This window comes from Mytilus edulis, chromosome 1, assembly GCF_963676685.1.
Source record: "Mytilus edulis chromosome 1, xbMytEdul2.2, whole genome shotgun sequence".
NCBI lineage: Eukaryota > Metazoa > Mollusca > Bivalvia > Mytilida > Mytilidae > Mytilus > Mytilus edulis.
This window is the reverse complement of record NC_092344.1, coordinates 39,744,445-39,771,642: the sequence shown is the minus strand read 5'-3', so window position 1 is coordinate 39,771,642 and position 27,198 is coordinate 39,744,445. Positions and strand designations below refer to the sequence as shown.

Genomic DNA, 27,198 nt, shown 5'->3' with positions numbered 1-27,198 from the left:
AATAATTAAGCAACTATATTTGGTGTATGGAATGATTGTAAGGTGTATTTGTCTGTCTGGCAGGTATCATCTGACCTTCACCTCATTTTCATTGATCAATAGTGTTCAGTTTTCTTGGTTAACTTTGTTTCGTAGATATTTAGCAATAGGTCAACTAAATTTGATGCATGGGATGATTTTAAGTTGATCTTGTGTGTCTGGCACTCTTGTTCTTTATTCTAATATAAATAGAAGATGTGGTATGGTTGCCAATGAGACAAATCTCTACAAGAGACCAAATGACACAGAAACGAATAACTATTTGAATTTCTAGTTCACCTATACCAATGAAAATTGGAATCAAACAAATAATAAGGAATCCAATTATGTGAGTTTAACATTTGGCCAAAACCTCATTTTCATATTCCAAAGTTCTTACTTCTAGTCATTATCAAGAATATATTTTTTCAGCTTTAATCAAGATAGATTAGTATTTTAGCTCATTTTTTAAGTTAACGCAGTAATGTTGGTTTGAAGGCTAAGACATAAATCATAACATCAGGCCTTGGTTTTCTAGTATGATTTATATTATTGTTATCATAGGGAGGCATGTTATTGCTTACTTCAGCTGGTATGGATTTTGCTCAATGTCAAAGGGTGTAAAATCAAATTTTTTTTACTTTCCTTACATCCTCATCATTTTGTCTCTTGTGGAAAGTTGATCAAATAGCAATCATACATATCTTCTTATTTTTAAAACAACACCTTTAGTTAATTTTTTTCTAAAAACATCAAATTATGTGGAAGCAATTACATCATTTAATGCAAGTAATTATCTGCCCTTTAACATGATAGAAAGAGAAATCAAGGGAAAGTAATTTAATATACACCAAACTATGAATGTCTTTGCAAAACCCAAGACACAATCAACTTTTTTTTATGATTGCTGAAATTGTTTAAAATACAAATTCTCTTTTTTTACTTGGGTCGATGGAGACAGTAGCAGGTCTTTGAACCAATTGACTATGTCTGTCTATATATCAGAAAGGAGTAGGTTCAGTAAGACCCATTTTTGGCCCCAAAATATAGCAGTTTAAAAAAATTGTGAAAATGTAATCTTTGAGCTATTTACTGGAAAGTATAATGCTTCTGCTACATAAATATGGGCTGTTTTTGACAATACAATGCACATATATCGGGTACTAGCATCATTAAGTCATGCTAAATTACTGAAATCTTCACAATTTTAGCATTTTAGTTAAATTTTAGACGGTTTCCATCTTAAATGAAAGTGGCCGCATTCGTGTTCATTCATAATATTGAAATGTAAGTGGTATTTGATGGTAATACATAACATATTTAAAGGTTGAGGATGAACACGGATGCGGCCACTTTCATTTTTGACAAAAACCATCTGAAAAGTGATGTTTTTTGGCATATATTTGATAGGTTTTTCATATTTAAGCTTGAATCAGAGCGTTTTTAATGACTAAATCAGTTAAAATCTTTCACATAAACTAATTGAATCAATTGAAATAGACCCTTAAGTGTAAAAAGTGTCCAAAATCTTTTGTTAGATGAACTTGAAATTTGAGGCAAAAATTGGCCCTTACCGGACCTACTCCTTTGTCAAAGTTTTCTGGACTTCTATGAAGGGCAATACTTTAAAATTTTGTTTACAGCTTGATAATGTGGAGTTATAACGAGTAACATGTTTAACCCTGCCACATTCTGTATGTATGTGCCTGTTCCAAGTTAGGAGCCTGTAATTCAGTGGTTGTCGTTTGTTACATATTTTTTTCATTCTTTTTTTGTACATTAATCTTAATAGGCCATTAGTTTGTTCGATTTGTTGTACATTTCTAATTTTGAGGCCTTCTATAGCTGACTATGCAGTATGGGCTTTGCTCATTGTTGAAGGCGGTATAGTGACATATAGTTGTGAATTTCTGTGTCTTTGGTCTCTTGTGGAGAGTTGTCTCATTGGCAATTATTCCACATCTTTTTTATAAGCAATTCTTACATCTGCTTTGTAGCCATTTTGAAGTTTTACAACATTTCTTGTACAAGGAAAATTAGAATAACAAAAGTTAAGTATTTGGACGGTATTGGAATGATGAGTTAAGCTCCAGTATCAATTGCATGCAACAATGCAGGTCCAGACTAGACATTGGTTTGTTTACATTAAGATGATATAAATAAAGAGACCTATTTTATATTTTTAAATTTGAGATTGCCCTGTAACTGTGTGTTTGTTTGTCTTTGATATATTGAAATAACAGTGGTATAAATCACGAATAAAGTTTTGATGAAGAAATTACAGATATCTTCAATTACTGTATCAAAAAATGTTTACCCTTCAATTCATAGTCTTTTGTAAAATGAGGCTAGAAAACAAAAATATTACAAAAAAGAGTTTTATTAATCAACATGTTTACTTGAAATGAATAGCTAACAGCAATGAAATTAAATACGTGTATATATATAGTCTAGCACTTTGTTCCTTTATATGTTGATAACACGACTCAGTTTCTGTACTCGGTTCAGTAAAATGTCTCCCTGTTTTATAGTAGCCTGAAAAGAAAAGATTTTATTAATAAGAAAGTACATAACTGATTAAAATTAGTAATAGTTAATTCATTTTATTTATAACATTGTTCAAATGTCACAATTCTTTTGCCTAGTACCATATAAATTAGTGCTTACAAATCTTTCTAGAAATAATATATCCAAATATTAAATAGATTGCAGATACAGAATTTTGAAGCAAACCTGAACAAATATGACTCAAGCATGTCAGAGTTACCATAGTTTTTCATTTGACTTTAGATATATGTTTTGTATATTTTGCACAATGGTATATGTTACAGTAAATAGGTGAAATTAGGAATTACATGTAATTACTAAACACTTCAGTAAATACCTGTAATTACTAGCCAATTTAGTAATTACATGTATTTACTAGTTGTTTCAGTGATTACTGGTAATCACTGATTTTTTTGGTCATTTTTACAGCTATTTACTAACTTGATGTTTTTGTTTTAAAATTAAAAACATAATTCAAGATATCAAATAAGAAAGTAAAGGGGTAGGGATTTTAACGGCGCTAACTTAAGGATGTAGGAATATAATGCACATCAAAAGTGCATACTCTTTAGTGTTTGTGAATTGAAACTGGAAAATGGTTGTTTTATAGGTTTTGAAACTCCGTAAATATATGTATGCAAGACAATGATATCTATCCAAAATCAAACTAAAATCTCCATCATGCACTGTGGCTCAAAACTTTAAAAAAAACTTTCTCCAAATATCCTGGATTTCTACCAAACTTCATGAACTTGGACAGAAGCTAAATGTTTATGATCATAAAATAATATCCAAAAGTAAAGTTTGAAAAAAATCCTTTTTTTCGTATATATTACTTATAAATGGACTAGTTTTGTCCCAGTTAACATTACATACACTCTGTAGTTAAAGTTTTTAAAACATTAGATTTTATTAACCATCCTGGATTTTTACCCAATTTTGACTGAAGCTTCTTACAGTACTAGTCAACAGATAGTATCTAGAGGAAAATTTTAATATTTTTTCCTCATTTTTGTTGAGCCTGCGATTAACAGCAAAAGTAACCGAGACTACATGTATTTGTTCTGCAAAAACCCTTACAATTTTAATAGCTTAATACATCGATAACCCATCTCCAGCTAGGGGTTGATTTGAAGGTCACATGAATATGTATTCAATGAGGTTCAAATATTCACTTGCAAGTGCACAACTCATCAACCTTGTTTCTCAGCTAATTTAACAAAATAAAACCAGAATGGCTGCTAACAGTGAATTATAATTTTACAATATCATTTTTATAAATGATTTAACAACAAAAAAAAGATATTTTTTTATATATCTCGAAGCTAATGCACATAACAGTTCATTCCAGTTCTTAACCTACATAACGTTATCTTATCTTTATAAGGTAATAAGACTAAATATTCTTCATATTCAAAGAGTTCTTTAAAAAGTTAAGACATAATGCTTTGGGAGAATTTTCCATTTCTGATTTCCATGTCTGCTGAAGTTGGTCAAAAATTATCTGTATTATAATGCTCAACTTAAACCATTTTGGATTAAAACTAAAGTTACTCTGATTTAACCAAATATTTGAAAGATATTTTTTATACATATCAACCATTCAAAATTTTAAGTGTACTAACTGATCTTCTAGTTAGTATTACACAGCTAAAACAATGTTGTATTATGGTCAGGTGATCAAAAGTTATGGTTGTGTTAGCAGTCAGTAAATAGGTGTAAATATTCATTTTAAATTTAGTAATTACTGGTAATAACTGGGCCGTTTAAGGAATTACTTGTATTAACTAAGTGCATGAAGTGCATCGGGATTTACCTGTAATTCCTAAATTTTAGTAATTACATGTAATTCCTAATTTCACCTATTTACTGTAACATATATATAACAAATAACAGAAGGTGTAAGGGAAGAAATTGACTAATCCTAAAAATTAATTAATTATCAGACTGTTATAAATTGAAAGAGGAGGGGACTTTCAACAAGAGTTTCACTGTCAGAGAATGTTATATCAACAAAAATATCCTCAAATTTCCAATACAATATGAAGGTAATTCTATTTTTTAATGCCTAATTTCTTGTGATGCACATTGTATACTTATATTAATTTATTGTATTCAGTCCTCCTCTTGTAGGCAACTGGTTTCATTATAGAAATTTGCAGTAAAAGTAAGTTTTATTACGTTTATGTATAAAATACTGAAAAATTTATCTCCCTTTTTGGTATAGCAGTAAAGTTAAACATGCCAATCTGTGTTCATTTCTTGTTACAAAGGCTGATATAAAATCTTACCTGGTATTGCCAGTTTTTACTGTCAGGTCTGTTAGTCTCAACAATGCCTTTTACTTTGTCAATTTTACAATGGAGTCGGCCTGCTGCAATAAACCTAGATAATTCCCTACAAAGCAAAAATGTTTTGATAAATGAACAATTCTCTAAAAGCAAATAACTTCTGAAAATTTATAAAAAATATTTTAGTTGGATACTGTCAGAAACAGCAAAGATAAGGGGAAAAGGACTTTAAATTGTATATATTGTATGATATTAAAAAAGTTGATGTGGTATGATTGCCAGTGAGACAACTCTCCACAAGAGACTTAAATGACACAGAAATTAACAACTATAGGTCACCGTACGGCCTTCAACAATGAGCAAAGCCCATACCGCATAGTCAGCTATAAAAGACCCCGAAATGATAATGTAAAACAATTCAAACGAGAAAACTAACGGCCTTATTTATGTACAAAAAATGAAGGAAAAACAAGTATGTAACACATAAACAAATGACAACCCCTGAATTACAGGCTCCTGACTTTGGACAGGCACATACATATTGGGATGTTTATTAAGAATCAACAATCTATAAAGATTTCATTGTTCAATGGACAACCTGCTAGATAAATTATGCAAAGCTGAAATGCTTCCGTTTTAAAACCAACCATCAACATAATTAGTTATCATAGGAGTTTGTATAGTCTTAGCCTTGTTTACAATGTAGACCATAAATACAATTAATTGTTTGAAAGAAGTTAGCAAAAATAAGAGACATTAAGGTGAAGTTCAATGTTTAGTCTCAAATGGTAAGTGGGAAGATAGTTATTGTAGGCATGTAGAGTAATTAGCTGTTGTAAATAAAGATGTTGTTCTATTTTGAACATGCTAATCCTATTAACTGCCTTATGTGTGGGAATACTAAATAAATATTGTTGAAGTAGTTATTTTCTGTACAAAAAGAATTATTGTCAAGATAAAGGAGTATGTTCGATAAGGTCCTAAAATGGCCCCCTTTTTTAACGTAAATTTCAAATTCGGATTTATTGACCAAAATCACGATAAATTATAGCTAAAACATTGACTAGATAGGATATAAGCCATTTTGTTGAAAATTTTACGTTTCTGCGTTTCATTATGACGTCACAAGTTGTACTCATATTGATTTTTCACAAAAAAATCAATGAAAATAGATAAATTTCCATAGATTATTTGACAGGAAACATAGACCGCATACGTCGACAACAAAGATCTTTTAGAATAATGTTTGTGAAGACATTTCACATGTCTCATTTGAATATTAAGCTTGTCGACGCCTGCGCTCTATGTTTCCTGGTCCTTTATTTGGTTGAAATCCAGCTGATGTTGTCAAATTTCACAAAACTCCCTTATGTTGACCTTTTTGGGATGTAAAAATCAGCGTGTTAGAATAAAACTTTGACAAAAATAGTTCTGTTCAACTTTCTCTCATGTCTTTACGGCAACTTAAAACATTTATTGTCTTGTAACTATGGACTTTATAATTGGGGCCAAATATGGCCCTTACCGAACTTACTCCTTTCCAATCTTAAACATGGTACAATTGTCAATTGTACGAAATGACTGACTGTTTTTACTTACTGATCAACAAATTCGATAGTAACACCAAACGCTGTAGCCATATACTGTAATGTTAAACTTCTATATGATTCCAATAATTGTGTATATGTCATTATTCTCATTTCTCTGGCATAGTACTTATAATGTGGAGCTAACAATCTGTCATATTTCATTATGTCTTCTACTTCAGCTGAAATTTTCAAAATTAAATATAGATGTTATTCTTATACCATATGTCATTTACAGGATAAGAATCTAATGTTGTTTCTGGGAGATTTCATATTTTCATTTATAAAAAAAATATGCCATTGCCCTATTGAGTATTCTCTTTTCATCTCTATTATTCATGTCTTTCGGCGGCTTCTGCATCTTCCTCCATTCATAAAAGAAGCAGAAAAACAAGAATGTGTCCAAAGTACACGGATGCCCCACTCGCACTATCATTTTCCATGTTCAATGGACCGTGAAATTGGGTAAAAAATATAATTAGGCATTAAAATTAGAAAGATAATATCATAGGGAACATGTGAACTAAGTTTCAAGTTGATTGGGCTTCAACTTCATCAAAAACTACCTTGACCAAAAACTTTAACCTGAAACTCGCACTTTCATTTTCTATGTTCAGTGAACCGTGAAATTGGGGTCAAAAGTTTAATTTGGCTTTAAAATTAGAAAAATCATATCATAAGGAACATGTGTACTAAGTTTCAAGTTGATTGGACTTCAACTTCATCAAAAACTACCTTGACCAAAAACTTTAACCTGAAGCGGGACAGACGGACGAACGAACAGACAGACAGACGGACGGACGAACGGAAGCACAGACCAGAAAACATAATGCCCCTCTACTATCGTAGGTGGGGCATACATGGGAAGGTAAATTGGACAAATTTGTTTTTTTAATCTTTATATTGTCACATTCAATTGGTTTATTCTGTTGGTCATGGATTCAATATAGTAAAGCCTAAGCCATTTTTGTTGAAATATTTTTTTTGAAATCTAGTATATTGTGATACATTAAATTAATGAATGATAAGTTGTTGGGTTGAATCATAGTTAATCTAGTAAGTAGTAAGCATCTGCTTACATTGGAAATGGTATTGCAATAAATCTGTGATTTTTATGCCCCACCTACGATAGTAGAGGGGCATTATGTTTTCTGGTCTGTGCGTCCGTTCGTCCGTCCGTCTGTTCGTTCGTTCGTTCGTTCGTCCGTCTGTCCCGCTTCAGGTTAAAGTTTTTGGTCAAGGTAGTTTTTGATGAAGTTGAAGTCCAATCAACTTGAAACTTAGTATACATGTGCCCTATGATATGATCTTTCTAATTTAAATGCCAAATTATAGTTTTGACCCCAATTTTACGGTTCACTGAACATAGAAAATGATAGTGCAAATTTCAGGTTAAAGTTTTTGGTCAAGGTAGTTTTTGATGAAGTTGAAGTCCAATCAACTTGAAACTTAGTATACATGTGCCCTATGATATGATCTTTCTAATTTAAATGCCAAATTATAGTTTTGACCCCAATTTTACGGTTCACTGAACATAGAAAATGATAGTGCAAATTTCAGGTTAAAGTTTTTGGTCAAGGTAGTTTTTGATAAAGTAGAGGTCCAATCAACTTGAAACTTAGTATACATGTTCCCTTTGATAAGATCATTCTAATTTTAATGCCAAATTAGAGAATTTATTCCAATTTCACGTTCCACTAAACATAGAAAATGATAGTGCGAGTGGGGCATCCGTGTACTGTGGACACATTCTTGTTTTTATGCCCCACCTACGATAGTAGAGGGGCATTATGTTTTCTGGTCTGTGCGTCCGTTCGTCCGTCCGTCTGTTCGTTCGTTCGTTCGTTCGTCCGTCTGTCCCGCTTCAGGTTAAAGTTTTTGGTCAAGGTAGTTTTTGATGAAGTTGAAGTCCAATCAACTTGAAACTTAGTATACATGTGCCCTATGATATGATCTTTCTAATTTAAATGCCAAATTATAGTTTTGACCCCAATTTTACGGTTCACTGAACATAGAAAATGATAGTGCAAATTTCAGGTTAAAGTTTTTGGTCAAGGTAGTTTTTGATAAAGTAGAGGTCCAATCAACTTGAAACTTAGTATACATGTTCCCTTTGATAAGATCATTCTAATTTTAATGCCAAATTAGAGAATTTATTCCAATTTCACGTTCCACTAAACATAGAAAATGATAGTGCGAGTGGGGCATCCGTGTACTGTGGACACATTCTTGTTTTTATGCCCCACCTACGATAGTAGAGGGGCATTATGTTTTCTGGTCTGTGCGTCCGTTCGTCCGTCCGTCTGTTCGTTCGTTCGTTCGTTCGTCCGTCTGTCCCGCTTCAGGTTAAAGTTTTTGGTCAAGGTAGTTTTTGATGAAGTTGAAGTCCAATCAACTTGAAACTTAGTATACATGTGCCCTATGATATGATCTTTCTAATTTAAATGCCAAATTATAGTTTTGACCCCAATTTTACGGTTCACTGAACATAGAAAATGATAGTGCAAATTTCAGGTTAAAGTTTTTGGTCAAGGTAGTTTTTGATGAAGTTGAAGTCCAATCAACTTGAAACTTAGTATACATGTGCCCTATGATATGATCTTTCTAATTTAAATGCCAAATTATAGTTTTGACCCCAATTTTACGGTTCACTGAACATAGAAAATGATAGTGCAAATTTCAGGTTAAAGTTTTTGGTCAAGGTAGTTTTTGATAAAGTAGAGGTCCAATCAACTTGAAACTTAGTATACATGTTCCCTTTGATAAGATCATTCTAATTTTAATGCCAAATTAGAGAATTTATTCCAATTTCACGTTCCACTAAACATAGAAAATGATAGTGCGAGTGGGGCATCCGTGTACTGTGGACACATTCTTGTTTTTTATATTTTGGATTGTTTTGGTTCATTATTTGTTTTTTCTACCAAGAAAGGTTTCATTTAGGCACATGGTCAGGCGCGGATCCAGAGGGGGGGTTCCGGGGGTTGGAACCCCACCTTTTTTTTGGACGATCAATGTATTTGAATTGGAACATGTGATTGGAACCCCCCCCCCTTTGTCCTGGGTTAGGAACCCCCCCCTTTTAAAATGGCTGGATCCGCCCCTGCATGGTGATGTGTTGTGTAGATTTGTTTGTTTTGGTTTCTTATCATATATTTTGTGCAGTGAATGCAATTGAAAATGTTCTCAAAGGATAAAGATGTATTGATACAAATCTGAATCTGCAAAAAGGAAGGACATTAAGAAATCAGTTCCTATTCCAACTGATTCTCAAGATAATCCAAACATTTTAATGAAAAATGAAAAGAATAAAATTCCAAAATGCAGATGTTGTCAATGAGTATTATAGAAAATGACCTTCAAAGGTGTTATCTTAATATTCATGATATTATAAAGTTTTAGCGAATATCTTTATTATTTTTTTATATTTATATTACCTTACCTAATAACCTGAAAAAATCTGAATAATGGCAGTCATACATTGAGGATAGATATCTTCTAATTTTAGGTAAACCATGTAATACTTCTAAAATCTCTGATCCCTTTACAACCTGAAAGTCAAGAATATAATGTGATTACATGGAATAAACAAAATAAGAAGAAGCATATTCATGTCAAGAGTTTTCTTCATTGACAATTTTTCTATTATTACAATAAATCTATATTTTCTTTAAAAAAAATGTAATATTCCACAACATTGCTATTTCGTATTATTAAATAGTATTCCTTTAAAACTTTTAAAAAAGATTAAGCATTACTAACTTCAAAGTAATTCTTTTGAACTGGTGAAGGGTCAAATCATAACCATCCAATGCTAGAGATAAGTACACGACTATAAACCCCTCCCCCCCTGAGATGGTTCCCTTTATCTAAGAGTTCAAGTCATTTTAATTTTGTTAGAATTATTGAAAACATTTTATTTTCTGCATGCTTTTTAATATCAGATCATTGATGAATTCCACATAATTATACTAATAAAAATATGTCTCTTCAAGCAGAGTAGAATGCTACCTTTTCTCTTAGATCTGGTCGGTCCAAGGCAATCATGCTGCAGATTACTGTATATGTTACAAATGAAGGATAGTCCATTAATTCATAAGATGTAAAGGTTGCAACAGTGTCCAGAAATAAACCGGCAGCTTTTTTAAAGTCCCTTATAGACATACAATACATTCCTCTGTATACTTTTAATCTGTTTCTTCTATCCCAGTCACCACCTTCGTCTATCAAGCTAAAAAATAGAATATTTAATACATTAAGGTGGCTCGTGGGTACAAAAATTTCAGCAAAAAATTGAACCTTTATTTTTTCATTACAAATTTTATTTATTACACTATTAGTTATTACTTTATGATATGGTAAAAAAAATCAACCCAAAAAATCGATTCGGTTTGGCCCCAGATGACTTTTAAAATGTTTACATCATTGAAAAAGCTCCAAATTATCTCCCTTTGGTGCAAAAATACCATTTTTTGGCATTAAATTTGAAATGTCTTTTTTAACTCATCAGTGACCAGGGCTTCCAAAATATGTTTGAGCTAGCCGGACATTTCATATCTGATCCCGATTTTAATCCCTTAACCCTTTCACCGATTGCTGCCCAGACAGAAGCTACTCTGAGACGATGGCTTCCCTGGCTACTTTTACTCAAGTGGGAGACCTTCATAATAAATGTCAATAAAAACTTGTTTATAGTTATTTGTGTATTTATTTCATTCACTTAAACCATGTTCACAGTTTTGTTCATGTTTTGATAATTTTTTCTTCATAAAATATTCAAATTTTCAAATTTTCGGCATTATCTAGGTGAAATTCTCAAAATTCTGCTCTAAGACCCCAAATCATAATTTTTTAACCCAAAACGGCAAAATTTTGAAAAATTTTATGAGGCTGTACAAATTCCTCACACTGAACGATGTCCATTCCAAGTGTTTTGTATATAAAACGACATTTTATGTCAAAAAAGTATACTAGTTTGGCTTCAATTCTTCCATATTCTTTCAAAAAAATTGTTCCCTCATTTCAAATTCTTGTAAATTTCGTAAATTTCGTCTGATTTTGACACGGTTTTCAACAAACGGAAGCGCCATGTTTACACTTTCATCCAGGAATTCATCAAAGAAAGATAACTCATGTTTGCACTGTTTTGAGCGGGAAATATAAAAGAGGTATTCCGATCCCGGTAAAACGGGACTCATCGTCAGCTGTCTGAAGCGTGAATCCCGGTAAACCGGGACTCATCGGCGAAAGGATTAAGACTTAGTCACAAAAGGCAATTATGGTAATCAGATGGCCATTCCAATGATTGACATTACATTTTAAAAAAAAGACGATTTCAAACTTTACTTTGATATGATATGAATTTGATGTTAGGATGTTACTGTTAAATTGGTAGTGCATCATTCAAAGTGTGCACATCAGCGTGCTCATATCTGCCATAGACTTTTTATTTGTGCAAAATGACATTGTCAAAAACTTTACTTTCGTTTTCAACCGGATGTTGACTTGACAATGGTAAAACATGGACCATAAACGGATACGTAAAATCCGTGTAATTTTACAAAGCACGACTGAGAGAAGAAGCTCTTTCCACGTTATTTCTTCAACAAAATACTTGAATTGAACGTAAGATACAGGTATCATTGATAATTTTAGCATTTTTGAAGAAATGTAGGATGCATTATTAAATTTCCCACCTATGCACATGCGCACACGTGTTCTAGTTCATACGACATAGTTCTGACGATTTTTTATTTAAAACCTTTTTCATCAAACCATGTTGATAAACTAATTTCTAATAATTTTAATCTTTTGAACGAAATCAATTAGATACAAACCGCTGAAATGTAAGAAAATAATTGTAATTAAACCGATCAATTTATACGATGTCCGGTACTGAACATAGATCACCTGTCACCTGAACAGGTAGATTTCAGCTGTTCAACTACTAATTAGCCTTGATTAAAATTAGAAAGTATTGAAGTAGGTGTTGTTTTGATAGTAATTAATCATCATGTCACATTTATGACCGGAAATGTGTTGATGTTAAAGGCAAAAGATTGGGTCAAAAAGATCGTGCATTACGTAAAAATGACCGAAAAAGCCTTGAAAAATAAAAAAAGTATATGACCGTTTCATGCTTTGCCCAGCCGGACTTTTACCGGACATTATACAAATGACCGGAATATATGACCGTTTTGGAAGCCCTGTCGGTGACCTATATTTTTTATTATGTTTTCGTGTAAGCTGTACATAAACTAAATAATTGTAAAATTTAAGCGATTTCTGTAATTAGGTTATTTTTTTATTTCGATATTACCTCTATTTCTCCTATTAGTTCAACAGAAAAAAAGGACATTAACATCCAGAGGCATATTGTGAGCTTAAATGAACGGTGACCCCATTTTTTTATTTCATTTTTCTTTAAGTATATGATAAAGTTCATTTATTAAAAAATATAGAGAAATCCTATATTAGAAAAAATAATTGATTTATACCCAGGAGTCCCCTTAAATGTCAGTTAAGATTTATTAAAGGAAGTATGATTCCACCTACTGTAATTTAACAAATGTTTTACAGTATTGTTATCATCTTTTCTGATTAAAATTTTCAATGATTAATTGATTCTTTTATAAACAATGTGTATGTGTGTTTCATTTATTTGAAAAAACCAACCTACTCACATACTTTTTATAGCAATAAAAGATACCATATGAAACAAGTTTGTGTCCAGGAATGTATTGAGTATGTAAAATATTTATGTAAATCAATTATTAAAATTATTTATTTAATCTGTTTCCACAATAAGTTGGATTTTAAGTGCTTCTTGATTGAAAACAAGCATGAGTAGCTGCAATTGTTATGCCTACTTATTAGACCTATGTCTGTCACCATGCTCCCAATATTAATATTTTGTCAAAATACTTAAAATACAGAACTGCTGACTCTAACTGAGGACCTGACTTCACAGTTGGACATGATGTTTACTATCAAATAATTCTCAATCTGACCTTAAATATTTAGTTATATATTATGGAACTTCTTTCACATGTTTTATAGGCTCAACATACAATTCTTAAAAAAAACCAAAAAAACCCATCTTTGGTTAATGGCATAATGGCAGCTCAGTTCAAACTCATCTAGACTGTAAGCTGCAGATTTAATTCTTTCTAACGTTTATTACTAGTTTAAAAGTCATATACATTTTAAAATTATCAACAGGATTTCTTACTAAATTCTGATTTTTTAATAATTAAATTGGATTCTATCTAAGCGTTAAATAAATAAAGATTACAAAAACTACATATTAAAATGAAAACACTTTAAAATACAAACGTTTGTGCTTTTTCTAGATTCCTTGTGATGAGATCATGATCCATATAATATAATCCTATTCTGATCAAATGAAAAACCAAATCAAGTCTGTATCCAAGTGTGACAGTTTTTTCTTGTGTCTTTCTGAACTGTGCTAAAGATGCTTCCTATTAACATTAAATTATTCAAAATTATTATCGTTTATTTTCTTCTCTCCTTTAAACATCATCATGATCATGTACATGTTATATATGTAGTAAGTGTAGATGAATTATTTATGAGTATTCTGTAAATATCAAATTTCAAATCCAGCTCTTGTCAATTTTCTTCATTTACAAATTTTAAAATTTAATTACAAATATCTTGTCAAAAGCTCTTCTTTACATAGATTGTTTGTTCTTTCAGAATAGTTACTCGCTCTTTAATTTATATGAGCTTGTCAGGTTAATTTAAAACTAAAATCTGACGATTTATCCATTCTCAAGCACAAATTCTGAATGTCAATTAGTTTCACATGTACTACTTTGTATATCTACAAATGACCAATCAATAGGAATTCTTGAGTGAATTTTTACTTCTGTGAATATTCAGGAAATCCTTGCCTGGCATCATGTACATTATACCTATAAATTTTTAATAGAAATGAACATCAATCATTCAAAAGTTGTTAATATGCTTAATTGACTCACCATCCAACATTTGATTTACATTTTAAATTTTGTATAAAATGTAAGGTACATGTAACATGATGTCAAACATTTATATATAAAAATGTGCATGCATACGTACCTTGTCTCCAATTTTACACAAATATTCTGCCTTTTTCAACATAAATTCCCTAATTTCAGATTCTCCAAGGTTTTTCTCAGCATCTTCAATAGCATCATCCAGTCTTTTTAATTCTGCTGTGTTTGAATCTTTCATTTTCTTTACCAGACCAGAATCACATGGCCAGCCGAACTCTTTACAAACCTCCTCATAATATGGTGCCATATCTATAAATAATAACATTATTATCTTTACAACTCGATCACTCTTTGGTTATTAGTTTTCAAAATATTATGCAAATTGTGTATCTTAACATTGTCGATTTAATGAAAAAATATTAGAAACTTCAAAAAATATTTTCCTAACAAATAAAGCCAGGTGTTAAAACTTTAAACATTCAAGTTTTTTTATTAATAAATACTTTGTTGAGTAATAATCCTGGTGACAGGTTGAACAAGAAGCTAATTAGTTGAGTATCTTGTATACAATTATTATTTGGTTTTGCAAAGGCAAATGAAAATCTTATTTTGATGATTGGTGGCAATGCTGGAGGTCTATGGCATATTGCTATGGACATGGTCGGACTGTTGTTTAATACATACACTGCTAGAGATTAAAATAACACTACTTAAAAACACTGGATTTTTTTTCATGATGTTGTCGATATGTCTGGAAATTTGAGTGGAAAGGTTAGAACCCATACCTATGGAAAATATCAGTTTTTATTTTTTGTCTGGAATTTATGTTTCTGTCTAAATATGCAAAGAAATCCTGAAATTTACTTAGTAAATTTTGTATAGTTAGTCTTACTATACAAATCCTTGTTCTAACTTAAGTTTAGTATGACTATGAAGTTCGTAATCACTGAACTAGTAACTTTTGTTTAGGGGTCAATTGAAGCAAGCCTCCATGTATGAGAGTTTCTCGCTGCATTAAAGACCATTTGGTGGCCTTCAGCTCTTTGGTCGGGTTGTTGTTTTCCTTAGTAAACAGTGTTCTCCCCAGGCCCTTAAAGGACCTGCGGGCCCGCGATGTATAATTTTCTACCGTGGTGGTATCGTTCTTGCCGCGATGTATAATTTTTCACCGTTGTGCTAAAATTTTCGGTAAAAAAAATCATAAATTGGTAAACCTTTCCGTGGGGTATTAAATTTAAGAGTCTTCAGATGAAAATTGACCAGTTCAAACCAGTTCTGACAACGAAGATTGTTTACACCACGTGATCGATTTACCTTTTGAGGTTAACCTTGATGATAATTTTGATTGGATTTAATCGATAGACATGATTCTTGTGTTTTAATTAATTAAGAGATCATAACTTAATGATCACAGACTAATGAGACTTTTGAGGGACAAGCAGACATTTATTAATTAACTCTATTACTCCAGCCTTTGGTCGTAAATGATTTGCGTATAAAATATGTGAGTTACTTCCCCTGATTTAGCTTATTACAAAAATGTGCTCCTAAAATATTATCCATCATTTGAAATAGAAATAAAGTACAAATTGAATGCAAAATTATATAAGGATGTTACCTCAAGGATAAAAACTTTCTTTGAACATACCAACAAAAATATATTGCAAATTATTTTTGACAATCATACTTTAATTAAAGCACAGACATATTATATTAAATATGTAGTATATCCTATTTTATATCTACCGACTGAGATAGGGCTGTATATTCAAACAAGATTGACTAAAACTTCCATTTGATATATAGCTGTATAGTATTAAAGAAGTTCAATTTTTAAAAAAGATTTTTTTTTTTTTTACAAAGATTGGAACTCAGCTAGACATGATAACTTTCACGAGTGTCCACATAGATAATATAAGTATACTTTTCATGTCTATCATGAAATAACACAATGATTCTAATAATAATTTTATTGATGTCTAAAAGAATCATGTCTAAAGCTATGGAAAATAGTATTTAATTCATTAAAGGTTCTGCATTAAAATTTAATCTTGTTTAAAGTTAATTTTTATGGTGTAATCTAACAAAAATGGGGAATGTGTAGTGTAACTACAAGTATCAGGACAAAATTGGCTTGATCAAAGTATAAAAAGTGACTACATGTAGTTTAAAAACTAAAAGTGCTTTCTGTTATTTATTCTTAAAAGATATTAAAGTATACAAACTGTTTGATTTACTTTTTTTTTTACCAGTATTTTTTTACCCAAAGTCTACATAACACAGTAAACAAAACAAAAGACAAAAAGGTAATGGCACAAAAATTAACAAGAAGAAAAAATAAGCGATGCAACGCGACACGACATTTTGTACAAATCATTTCGACACGCGTTACCCTGGTGCTATCCAAAAATCCTGGGGAGAACCCTGGTAAATGCACTTTTTAATTGTTCATTTAAAATATTTGATTGTGTTTGTGATTGTGTTTGTGGGTCACTATAATGCTCGTCTTTGTTTTTTACATAAATTATCAATTTCTTTGTTTGCCCAAGGATCTGTATATTTAGTTTTTGTCATTTTACTTGGTATATTTTCATTGATAATTAGTATTATTCCATCTCTAAACTTAATCCACCACTGATCTATAGTAAGTTCTAATGTAGTCTGGCTTACCAAATCAGATATAAATGATTTGGTAATATTTTTTTTATCTAAATCTACCTTATTCCATAAGAAAATTTTGTGGGGGCATTGTGTAGCCCTTTTAGGTTTACAAATGGCATCAACAAAAACTATGTTGTGATCCGATATTCCAGGTATTGATTTAATTTTAGTTATAAGTGATAATTGGTTTGTACAAAAGATGTCTAAAATGTTATCTTTCCTAGTAGGAAAATCTGATAGTTGCTCTAAGCCCGGATTGTTAAGGGTATCCAAGAAGGTTTCATTTAATTCCTTCGGGTACATTTTGCCTTCTATTATCATTGATGGCCAATCTATATTAGGAAGATTAAGGTCTCCACTTATCCAAAAGGTTGAATTTTTAAACTTAAGTTTTAAATTATTTATTTCTAATAACATTTGTTTAAAGTAGTTTATATCAGATTTACTTGGTGGTCTATAAACTGACACAATTATCAGGGATTTTGAATCTGTTATATCTATTTGTACTGCAATCAGTTCTACATTTTTGCTACAATAAATTTGAAATCAGGTGATGCACAATATCACCGGCCGTGCGGACACATTGTGTACTCCACTGTACCTTTAAATTGATCAACCACTTATGGTAGACTAAGATACTACATTATTTCCCATTCATTGATAAAAATGTCAACAATAACACTAGTGTTGATTGAAATCACACAAAAAAAAAAATATTTCTCCATTTCATTTTCAGTACAAACATGATAAGGTCACTAAATTTCTTAGTTGCATAAAGATAGACACTCATTGGAACACTATCCACTTTAAAAAATATACAAATTGGACTAAATAAGCTTGACAATTAAAAATAATGGTTTAGTGACAAAGCAAAATTGAGAAATAACTGATGAAAATTTCTCTAAATGATATGTTTTTCTTACTATTTTCCTCTGCAAACTTGAGGATTTTTGTTTTAATTTCTTTATCATTTTTGTATTTAGGTGTTTGTAACAAGAATTTCCATTGTGCTAGCTCATAATTTGGATTTTTCTCCAACCCTTCTTCTTCTAAGTTTTCCACCGGCATGTTGACAACCGGAAGTATACAATTTACTGCGTGACAGTATCTGTTTGGTGTTTTATATGAAATAAATAAGCAATTGTACCAATTTTGTCCTATGTAGATAATTTACATTAAATAAATATACATCATTATTAGATAATTTTGAATTTATCATGCCTTCGTTTGTATTAAAGTGGGAACCAATATTGTTAGTTAGCCCGAGCCTGTGAAATATTGGAAATTTAGCAGACAAAATTTTTGCAAATCTAAAGTATTTGACAGCAAATGAGGTGACACTTGTACAAACGATAAAGGTCCATAAAAGTAGTTCAGAATGCCAGGAATGGAAAAATTACATTTGGAAGATGTACTGGAAGACAGTCCTCAGGTAAAAAAGCATTGATTTGTGGGTGTAGACCTTGGCATTGACAGGCTAAAAATCAGTAATTCACTAATACACATCTCACTTATTAGTTCACTACATGATTTTATTTACCATGTTTACATTTCACAGAAAGCTGTAATTCTTCTGAAAGTATCAATTCATAAATGTGACAAAGTAATGCTGCCTGTAGAGCGTTCACATAAAATTCAAAACTAAAAAAAAATAAAATAGAGTTTTTCAGTTGGAAGAAAAAATATGAAGTAGCCTAGTAGGTATTACTGTACTTATAGGTAATGTTGATTTCACTTTAAAAACGTAACAATAAGTAATAATTATTGTTACATTTAAGGACTAATTGCCGTAATTTCAGATCAGGCGGTGAAGTGAACTGTGACTAATCATGGTAATTCGTAGAAACAATGAACTTTGTGACTATGGTTACAATGAGTTATTGTTAAGTCAATCATTTGGATTATGTTAATAGTGGATGGCTGCTTAACTCTGTCTTCGAGCTCAACCACAGGCCCACCAGCCCAGGCTTGTAAAAATGCTGTTGGTCTGTAAAAATCATCTACATAGACCAATAGAATCTTACTTAAATTTTTGTCAAATTCAGCTGTGGACCTTTAGATTGATTATAAAGGTTATCTTGAAGACTGCTTAGCAATAACATCCAGCGTCAAATTAAATACATATTCTGGCTGAGAACATGTTAATATAATATTAATATATATTATACTTGGTACTAAACTGAAATGCTGAGTCCACTTTGTATCATGCTAGTTCACATTGGTAACTCCCAAGAAGAAATGTACTCGCCAGCCAGATACCTCATTATGACTGCTAGCCAACTAGTCTTTGTCTTTTATTCTTAAAGCTATGTGCATAAAAGAGAAGCTCAGCATTTAATAACAATTTAGAAGTCTTTGGTTTGGCTAGGTCGTAGTTCGACCCCACGCCTCCAGCACTCAACGCAAACATTACCACAAGACCACTGAGGCATTCAAATGCATTTCAATTTATGTGATATATTATAGAGTAGCTTAAAAAGTATTTTATTCTAAATTAGATTAGATATTGCATGTATATATATGCATTGTATAGTTTATTTAAAATGGCAACTTCATTGACATCTGCACATCCAGTTTGTGCTTTTAAGTTTTAGGTCCATTCATGTCCAGTGCACGAAGATAATTCAATATTGTAGACATCACAATATCTACAATATTGTTAACACAATATTGAGTCAACATTGTTTACATTGTATGAACCCTTATATATTGTTTAAATCGTTGACATCGTTAACATCAAGATGTATACAATCTGGAAAATATATATACTGTTCACATTGTTTTCATTGCGATGTTCACAATGTTTAAACGGTGTTGTGTCACATCGTTTACATTGTTTGAACCCTTATATTTTGTTTACATCGTTAAAATTGCAATGTATACAATGTTAATAAGATGTTGTGTCAACATCGTTGACATAGTTAACATGGTTAACATCATGATGTATACAATGTTAAAAAGATTTTGTGTTTACATTGTTTACATTGCCATATAAACGATTTTAACACTATTTTGTGTCAATTTAGAGCTACAATATCACCTTTTTTTAAGATTTGTTTTTGTTAAAAAAAAACTATAAAAATGCAAACTGTACACATGCAATCTACAGACTTTATTGAATAATATTAATGAATATAAACATTTTTTTGTGAATATTGTCAACATGACAATGTATACGATGTGAACGATGTAAATACAAATGTATAGTCTTGGTACACATTATTTATCTGATGTTAACCATGTTAAAGATGTAAACGTTATTAACGATGTAAACAGAAAGTTAAATAGTTGATATACAACATAAACACGATGTTGACTTGATATTTTCAACTTTGTTATGTTAACGATGTAAACATAAAGGAATAGACTCTAAATACAACATAAACACAATGTTGACACGAAATTGTCAACATCATGATGTATATGATGTGAACGATGGAAACATAAGGGTATAGACTTGGTTCACAACAGTTATACGATGTTGACGATTTAAAAACGATATCGTCAACATCATGATGTTTTCAATGTTATAACGATGTAAACAGAAAGTTATAGAGTCTATATACAACATAAACATGATATTGTTAACATTACGATGTATACGATGTGATAGATGTAAACAGAAAGGTATGAACTCTGCATACAATATAAACAGGATGTTGGCACGACATTGTTAACATCACGAATATTCAATGGGAACAATGTAAACACAAAGGTTCTGAACATGTAGATAGGATACAATTTAAACACAATAACGACACTATAAAGTTGACAATGTGTGGTTGACAATATCGACAAAACATGTGCACTGGACATAATTCTTTGGGTCATGTCAAGTTTAAGGTAGCCTGTCACTTTTTTGGTGGAACCGCTCAAGACAGCCTTCTCCTATAACTGACACCGCAATGAGCACAGCACATCAAACATTTCCATTCTGCAATGTTCTCTCTGGACTCAATTCCATCTTTTAGAGAAAGCAATGCTTTGCCTATAAAGTACATTTTTATCCTTGAAAAATTTATGTTTTCGTTCTAAAGTTTGTTTTTAAGAAACAAATGATGTTGTATTATGATCCCTTTTAAGATAATCTCCCCTCTGTTTACTCTTTCAATTGCTCATGTAAGATATAACTCAGTTTTTGATATCCAAATGAAATGAAAAAATATAACATTATAATATAAATACAAGTCAGGAACTATGTACATATGTATGGAGACAATTAATTTTGACATTTACTGTTAGGTAGCTAAACATGAACTGCTTTCATTTTTTTCTGTTAATGATGTATCAATAATTTTCACAATGTTAAACATTCTTTATTAACTCTTACCACTTAATATTTATAACTACCCTATATTGTGTTACCAAGGTCTCTCCTTGACCTTCCTCCCTATACATGTTCTTTGGTTGTCTTTTGAGAAATGGCAAGACTCTGTTCTTTTGGGCAATATATATAACATTAAGTAAAGGATTAAAAACTATGTAGTATGTAGACATTCATGACCTTATTTGGTGAAATGTCATAATTATAATATATGATAATAATTATGATTACCAAGCATTTCTAACTGTGTAACCCTCTTTTAATGAAGAATAATTATTATTATTAGAGAATTCAGCAACAAAACAAAAGTCTCTTGGGGAGCAACAATTTAACGTCAAGGGGTGGTGGTTATGGTTTTTTGTCAGTGTCATAATTTTTGTTTGCCCAAAGCAGAGAAAAAAATCATAACACAGTAAAAGGGGTCTGTGATTAACTCCTGATAAACTCGGGAACCATGTATAGAAAATCTTTCAAAGGCATGCTGTAGTTTGAAATCTGTGCTTTTCAGATAATGCATTCTGAGAATCTTAAGGGCCTACAATGTACTTCGATTTGTCCAACTCTGGTTCAATCGAGTTAAAAGATCAGTGTTTATGCGCATGTTCGCAACCTTTCCGAATCGAAGTCAATTCTAATTTTAATGTGCGTATTGTTATGCGTTTACTTTTCTACATTGGCTAGAGGTATAGGGGGAGGGTTGAGATCTCACAAACATGTTTAACCCCGCCGCATTTTTGCGCCTGTCCCAAGTCAGGAGCCTCTGGCCTTTGTTAGTCTTGTATTATTTTAATTTTAGTTTCTTGTGTACAATTTGGAAATTAGTATGGCGTTCATTATCACTGAACTAGTATATATTTGTTTAGGGGCCAGCTGAAGGACGTCTCCGGGTGCAGGAATTTCTCGCTACATTGAAGACCTGTTGGTGACCTTCTGCTGTTGTTTTTTTCTATGGTCGGGTTGTTGTCTCTTTGGCACATTCCCCATTTTCATTCTCAATTTTATCTTCCATCAAGTTGACTATCATAAGGGAATTGAAAAAAAATAGTATCTACTGAGCATTAAATAAAATAAAAATACATTATGTTTCAGAAAGGAAAGTCATAATCCTGTATGATTATTTTAGAAAAAAAAAGTTTGTTAGTGAAAAAAAAATTCTGTTTTATTTATAAACATCATGGACAGTAGTTGATTTTTATGCAGATGAACAATATTTGTTTATTCCAAAATACAGGCAGTCGAATAGACTTGACAGACTCTACTAACTAGCATGACTAGAGTTGGACGAATCGAAGTAGGCCAAAATTGTTTGGAAAAGATTTTGATACCTTGCAAAGAATGTAGTTTATAACAAGCTATTTTTCAAAATATAATACAAAACATGGGACATGTAGCTGTTTATTCAAGCTTAGGTTGCTTATGCAAAATTATAAGATTTTGTAAAGATTATAGGTTGAAAAAAGAAAAAAAACTATTTTGTGTGAAACTTTAACAATCAAAATTTTAAAATTACATTGCATTTTCAGCAAATAGAAAGAAAAAAGTGGGTCCTTCTACCCTTGCTACAAAAAAATTTATGAAACCAACACAACTGTATAATTCCTTCATAAAATTAGATTTTACGAGTTATCTCATCTTATAAGTTATAGGGCAATATTCATGATATTATTACAACTGATTTTACAAATACAAAATGTTTTCAACTTCAGGCTAAATGAGAAGAGATAACTCAAATAAGGAAAATGCAGTATAAATAATTACCTATTTTGTTTAGGTAAAAATAGATGATATGTATATTCCTTTCTAATCGGAATCTTTCCTCTAGCTCTCAAAACTTTTTAAAGATCTGTACCAATTGTTTTAAGCTATTTTACTGAATCTTAGACACATTTGAATCCTATATAAGTAACAGACAAAAAAGATATATGGTTAGTGAATTCATTTAATAATTTTGTGCTAAGAAGTAAAACACCTTGCTGTGAACTTAAATATTGACCCTACAATGTGTTAACAATCTTACAAGTGATAGTACAGTTAGATACAACATAGTGTTGATATGATTCTGATAAGAGAAAATGTATCATATGCATGATATATACATGTATATGTGTATGTTCAGGTGCAGATTTTATGTATCATTTCTATAGTCATATACATTTAATGGTAGAGGAACATTATACTTTTGATTTCTTTATTTTTAACAATCATACAAGTGATAGTACAGTTTAGATACAACATAGTGTTGATATGATTCTGATAAGAGAAAATGTATCATATGTACATGTATATGTGTATGTTCAGGTGCAGATTTTATGTATCATTTCTATAGTCAATAAAATTGAGAAAGGAAATGGTGAATATGTCAAAGCGACAACCACCCGACCATAGAGCAAACAACAGCCGAAGGCAACCAATGGGTCTTCAATGTAGCGAGAATTCCCGCACCCGTAGGTGTCCTTCAGCTGGCCCCTAAAATATGCATAATAGTACAGTGATAATGGACGTCATACTAAACTCCGAATTATACACAAGAAACTAAAATTTAAAATCATACAAGACTAACAAAGGCCAGAGGCTCCTGACTTGGGACAGGCGCAAAATTGCGGCGGGGTTAAACATGTTTATGAGATCTCAACCCTCCCCCTTATACCTCTAGCCAATGTAGAAAAGTAAAACAATAACAATACGCACATTAAAATTCAGTTCAAGAGAAGTCCGAGTCTGATGTCAAAAGATGTAACAAAAGAAAATAAATAAAATGACAATAATACATAAATAACAACAGACTACTAGCAGTTAACTGACATGCCAGCTCCAGACCTCAATTAAACTGATTGAAAGATTATGTCTTCATCATATGAATATCAGGTACAATCCCTCCCGTTAGGGGTTTAGTATCATACTATCATAAAATATATGAGAAGAACATAACCCGTGTCATGCCAACAACTGTTTTTTTAGAAATAAATGTGTTTAGTTCCGATGCAAAGACCCTATCAGTGAATCAATGTTAAAGCCAAAATATGCAATCTTTAATGACCTGACAACAGTATCGTAACTATATCCCCTTTTAATAAGTCTATTTAAAGGTTTTGTTAGTTTCTGAGGAGAATACTGACATTTTTGTGCTTTATAAAGAATATTTCCATAAAATTTTGGATGTGAAATACCTGAACGTATAAGATGTCTGCATGTTGAGTTATATTTACGAATTATTTCCTTATACCGGTGATAAAATTTAGTAAATGTTTTGACCAGTTTGTGATATCGAAAACCCTGGTGTAATAATTTTTCAGTAATACATAAATTTCTCTCGCTAAAATCTAATACATTGTTACATACACGAGCGAATCGTACAAGTTGAGATATATAAACACCATAAGATGGTGACAAGGGAACGTCACCATCTAAAAATGGATAATTAACAATAGGAAATGAAAAATCATCTCTTTTATCATAAATTTTTGTATTAAGCTTCCCGTTTATGATATAGATATCAAGATCGAGGAAAGGGCAGTGGTCATTGTTATCATTAGCTTTATTTAAAGTAAGTTCTACACATTTAATGGTAGAGGAACATTAATTTTGATATCTTCCATTATGTTACATATATGTTTATATGTAGCAGACTAAGGCTAACAAATAATCTTCCATTGCCTTCCATTTTAACATACTTTTTCTCATCTCAAACTCCTCTGAAAGTATATTTATAGTAATCCGTCTGAGTTTTAAAAAAAAAAATTTCTACAGCAGATCTAAACATGTATGAAATATTTGCGACTGGACATTAAGCAACCAACAATCAATCAATCTACTGCAGATTTGGAAATGCACTAGCTATTTGTTTTGTAATGTAACTGATATTTGGACTCCCCATATACTGCCTATGAATAGGAATATGTGTCAAGCATAGTACTTATGCACTTCCTATCTTAGCTCCTTTGAAACTATTCTGTCCTCAATGGTTATCTTTTGTCACACTTTTCTCAAAAACTATCCAGAACAGAAAGACTTTATATTTCTCCAGTAGCTCAACAATCATGAATTGTAGTGTGTAAGCACTTTTCTTCACTCACTCTTGTTTGTTAGACATCTGATTCTGTCAATGCTAGTGGGGTTTGCTTAGCACAACAAGACTAGCACTCTTGGTCTTTTTTATAATACCATTTTGTTTTACTTACTGTAAATTCAGAATAATTGCGATGTTTTTATTATTGCGAAAAAATTCAGCAGGGTTATAATCACAATATTTTGAACTGGCATTTTGATTATTTTTTATATGAATGAAACAGAAATTTTCTCAATATCGCAAAAATTGAATTGCATTTTAGTCCCAAATGACAAAATTGCAATGATAAATGCATGCAATACATTTTCAATTTCTGAATATACATGAATATCTATTCAGCATAACAGCCAATCCCACCACATTATTTATGTATGTGCCTGTCCCAAGTCAGGAGCCTATAATTCAGTGGTTGTCGTTTGTTTTTGTTATTTTTTTTATTTAAATAAGGCCGTTTGTTTTCACGTTTGAATTGTTTTACATTGTCATATCGGGGCCTTTTATAGCTGACTATGCGGTATGGGCCTTGCTCATTGTTGAAGGCCGTACGGTGACCTATAGTTGTTAATGTCTGTGTCATTTTGGTCTCTTGTGAACAGTTGCCTCATTGGCAATCATACCACATCTTCTTTTTTATATGTATGTTCAAAAGTAGCTGTTCAAAGCAGTATTTATTTCTATATCCAATCTTTTAGTGTACTTATCAGATTTAGAATTCATCAACCATTATATATAATGTTAAGCTTCTGTAATAATAAGTAATCACAGCGAGTCAACACATTTGAACAGATGTGACAAAATCAATCTGTGTGTCATATACAGACTTTCTTTGTATTTCCTCCAATGATTCATTTATAATAAATATATATACAGACATATATAATTGATATCTACTTGAAGTATAGTATACTTAATGACATTCATTATTTAAGCAAATATGTAGTACTACATAATGTACAGATAATAATACTGTATGACTTTAATTTTGTTTGAGATTTCAAAGAAAACCATCAAATGCACAATTTTTCAGCAATAACAAATTTTTGGTGGTTTTGACTACTTCAGCCCTCTCTTCCCCTGGGTTTGTTACTGTAGCCCTTAATAATGCTGCCATTTGAAAAATCCTACTGGTTTGAACAAGGTATTATATATTACATATAGTCTAACTAGACTCAATGCATAATTGCTACACACTATACCAATTTAGTTTGGCAAGTTTTTCTTATTACACCTTTTAAGAAATAAACCCATTTCATTCTAGACATTAATTAAATGAAGTACAAATGTACTGGTGAATAAACTGTGAGCACATGACTTGCAGCCAGGTTCATTAATTATTATTGATTTTGGCAAATAAAGAGGTGAATTTGTTATAATTAATTAATAGTGATTAAATATTTAAACATTTACACTAACAAAAAAGGTGGGGATTCATGTACTATTGTTTTTGAATGCCCCATTTATGAGCATTATGTTTTCTGGTCTAGCTGTGTGTCCGTTCGTTCCTTCGTTGAATCAACTTGAAACTTAGTACACATGCTCCCTATAATATGATATTTCTAATTTTGGTGCCAAACTAGAGTTTTGACCCCAATTTCACGGTCCACTGAAAACAGAGAATGATAGTGCGATTGGGGCATCCGTGTACTATGGACACATTCTTGTTTGTATTTATTTTTATTTCTATTTTAAGTTGTAACATAAACTT

At 31.4% G+C, this 27,198-nt stretch overlaps 2 protein-coding genes across 3 annotated transcripts in view; one reads left to right on the top strand and one right to left on the bottom strand.

Moving 5' to 3' along the window:
• Positions 1–2,380: 2,380 nt before the first annotated feature.
• LOC139512406 (26S proteasome non-ATPase regulatory subunit 6-like) lies at positions 2,381–18,201 on the bottom strand. Its single transcript, XM_071300018.1, has 8 exons — positions 18,027–18,201; positions 14,546–14,751; positions 13,778–13,923; positions 10,454–10,673; positions 9,885–9,993; positions 6,456–6,624; positions 4,857–4,962; positions 2,381–2,553 (listed from the first exon to the last, which is right to left on the bottom strand). Exons 1-8 carry the CDS (start codon positions 18,169–18,171, stop codon positions 2,485–2,487), a joined length of 1,170 nt encoding a protein of 389 aa, XP_071156119.1. The 5' UTR covers positions 18,172–18,201; the 3' UTR covers positions 2,381–2,484.
• A 161-nt stretch (positions 18,202–18,362) lies between these two features.
• The window catches only part of LOC139512388 (DCC-interacting protein 13-alpha-like), a 51,614-nt gene continuing 42,778 nt past the window's right edge, over positions 18,363–27,198 (top strand). For both annotated transcript variants that reach the window (XM_071300000.1, XM_071300008.1), the window contains exon 1: positions 18,363–18,535. In XM_071300000.1, the coding sequence (XP_071156101.1) occupies positions 18,482–18,535 (54 nt within the window). In that variant the 5' untranslated portion in view covers positions 18,363–18,481. The remainder of the gene's footprint in view (positions 18,536–27,198) is intronic.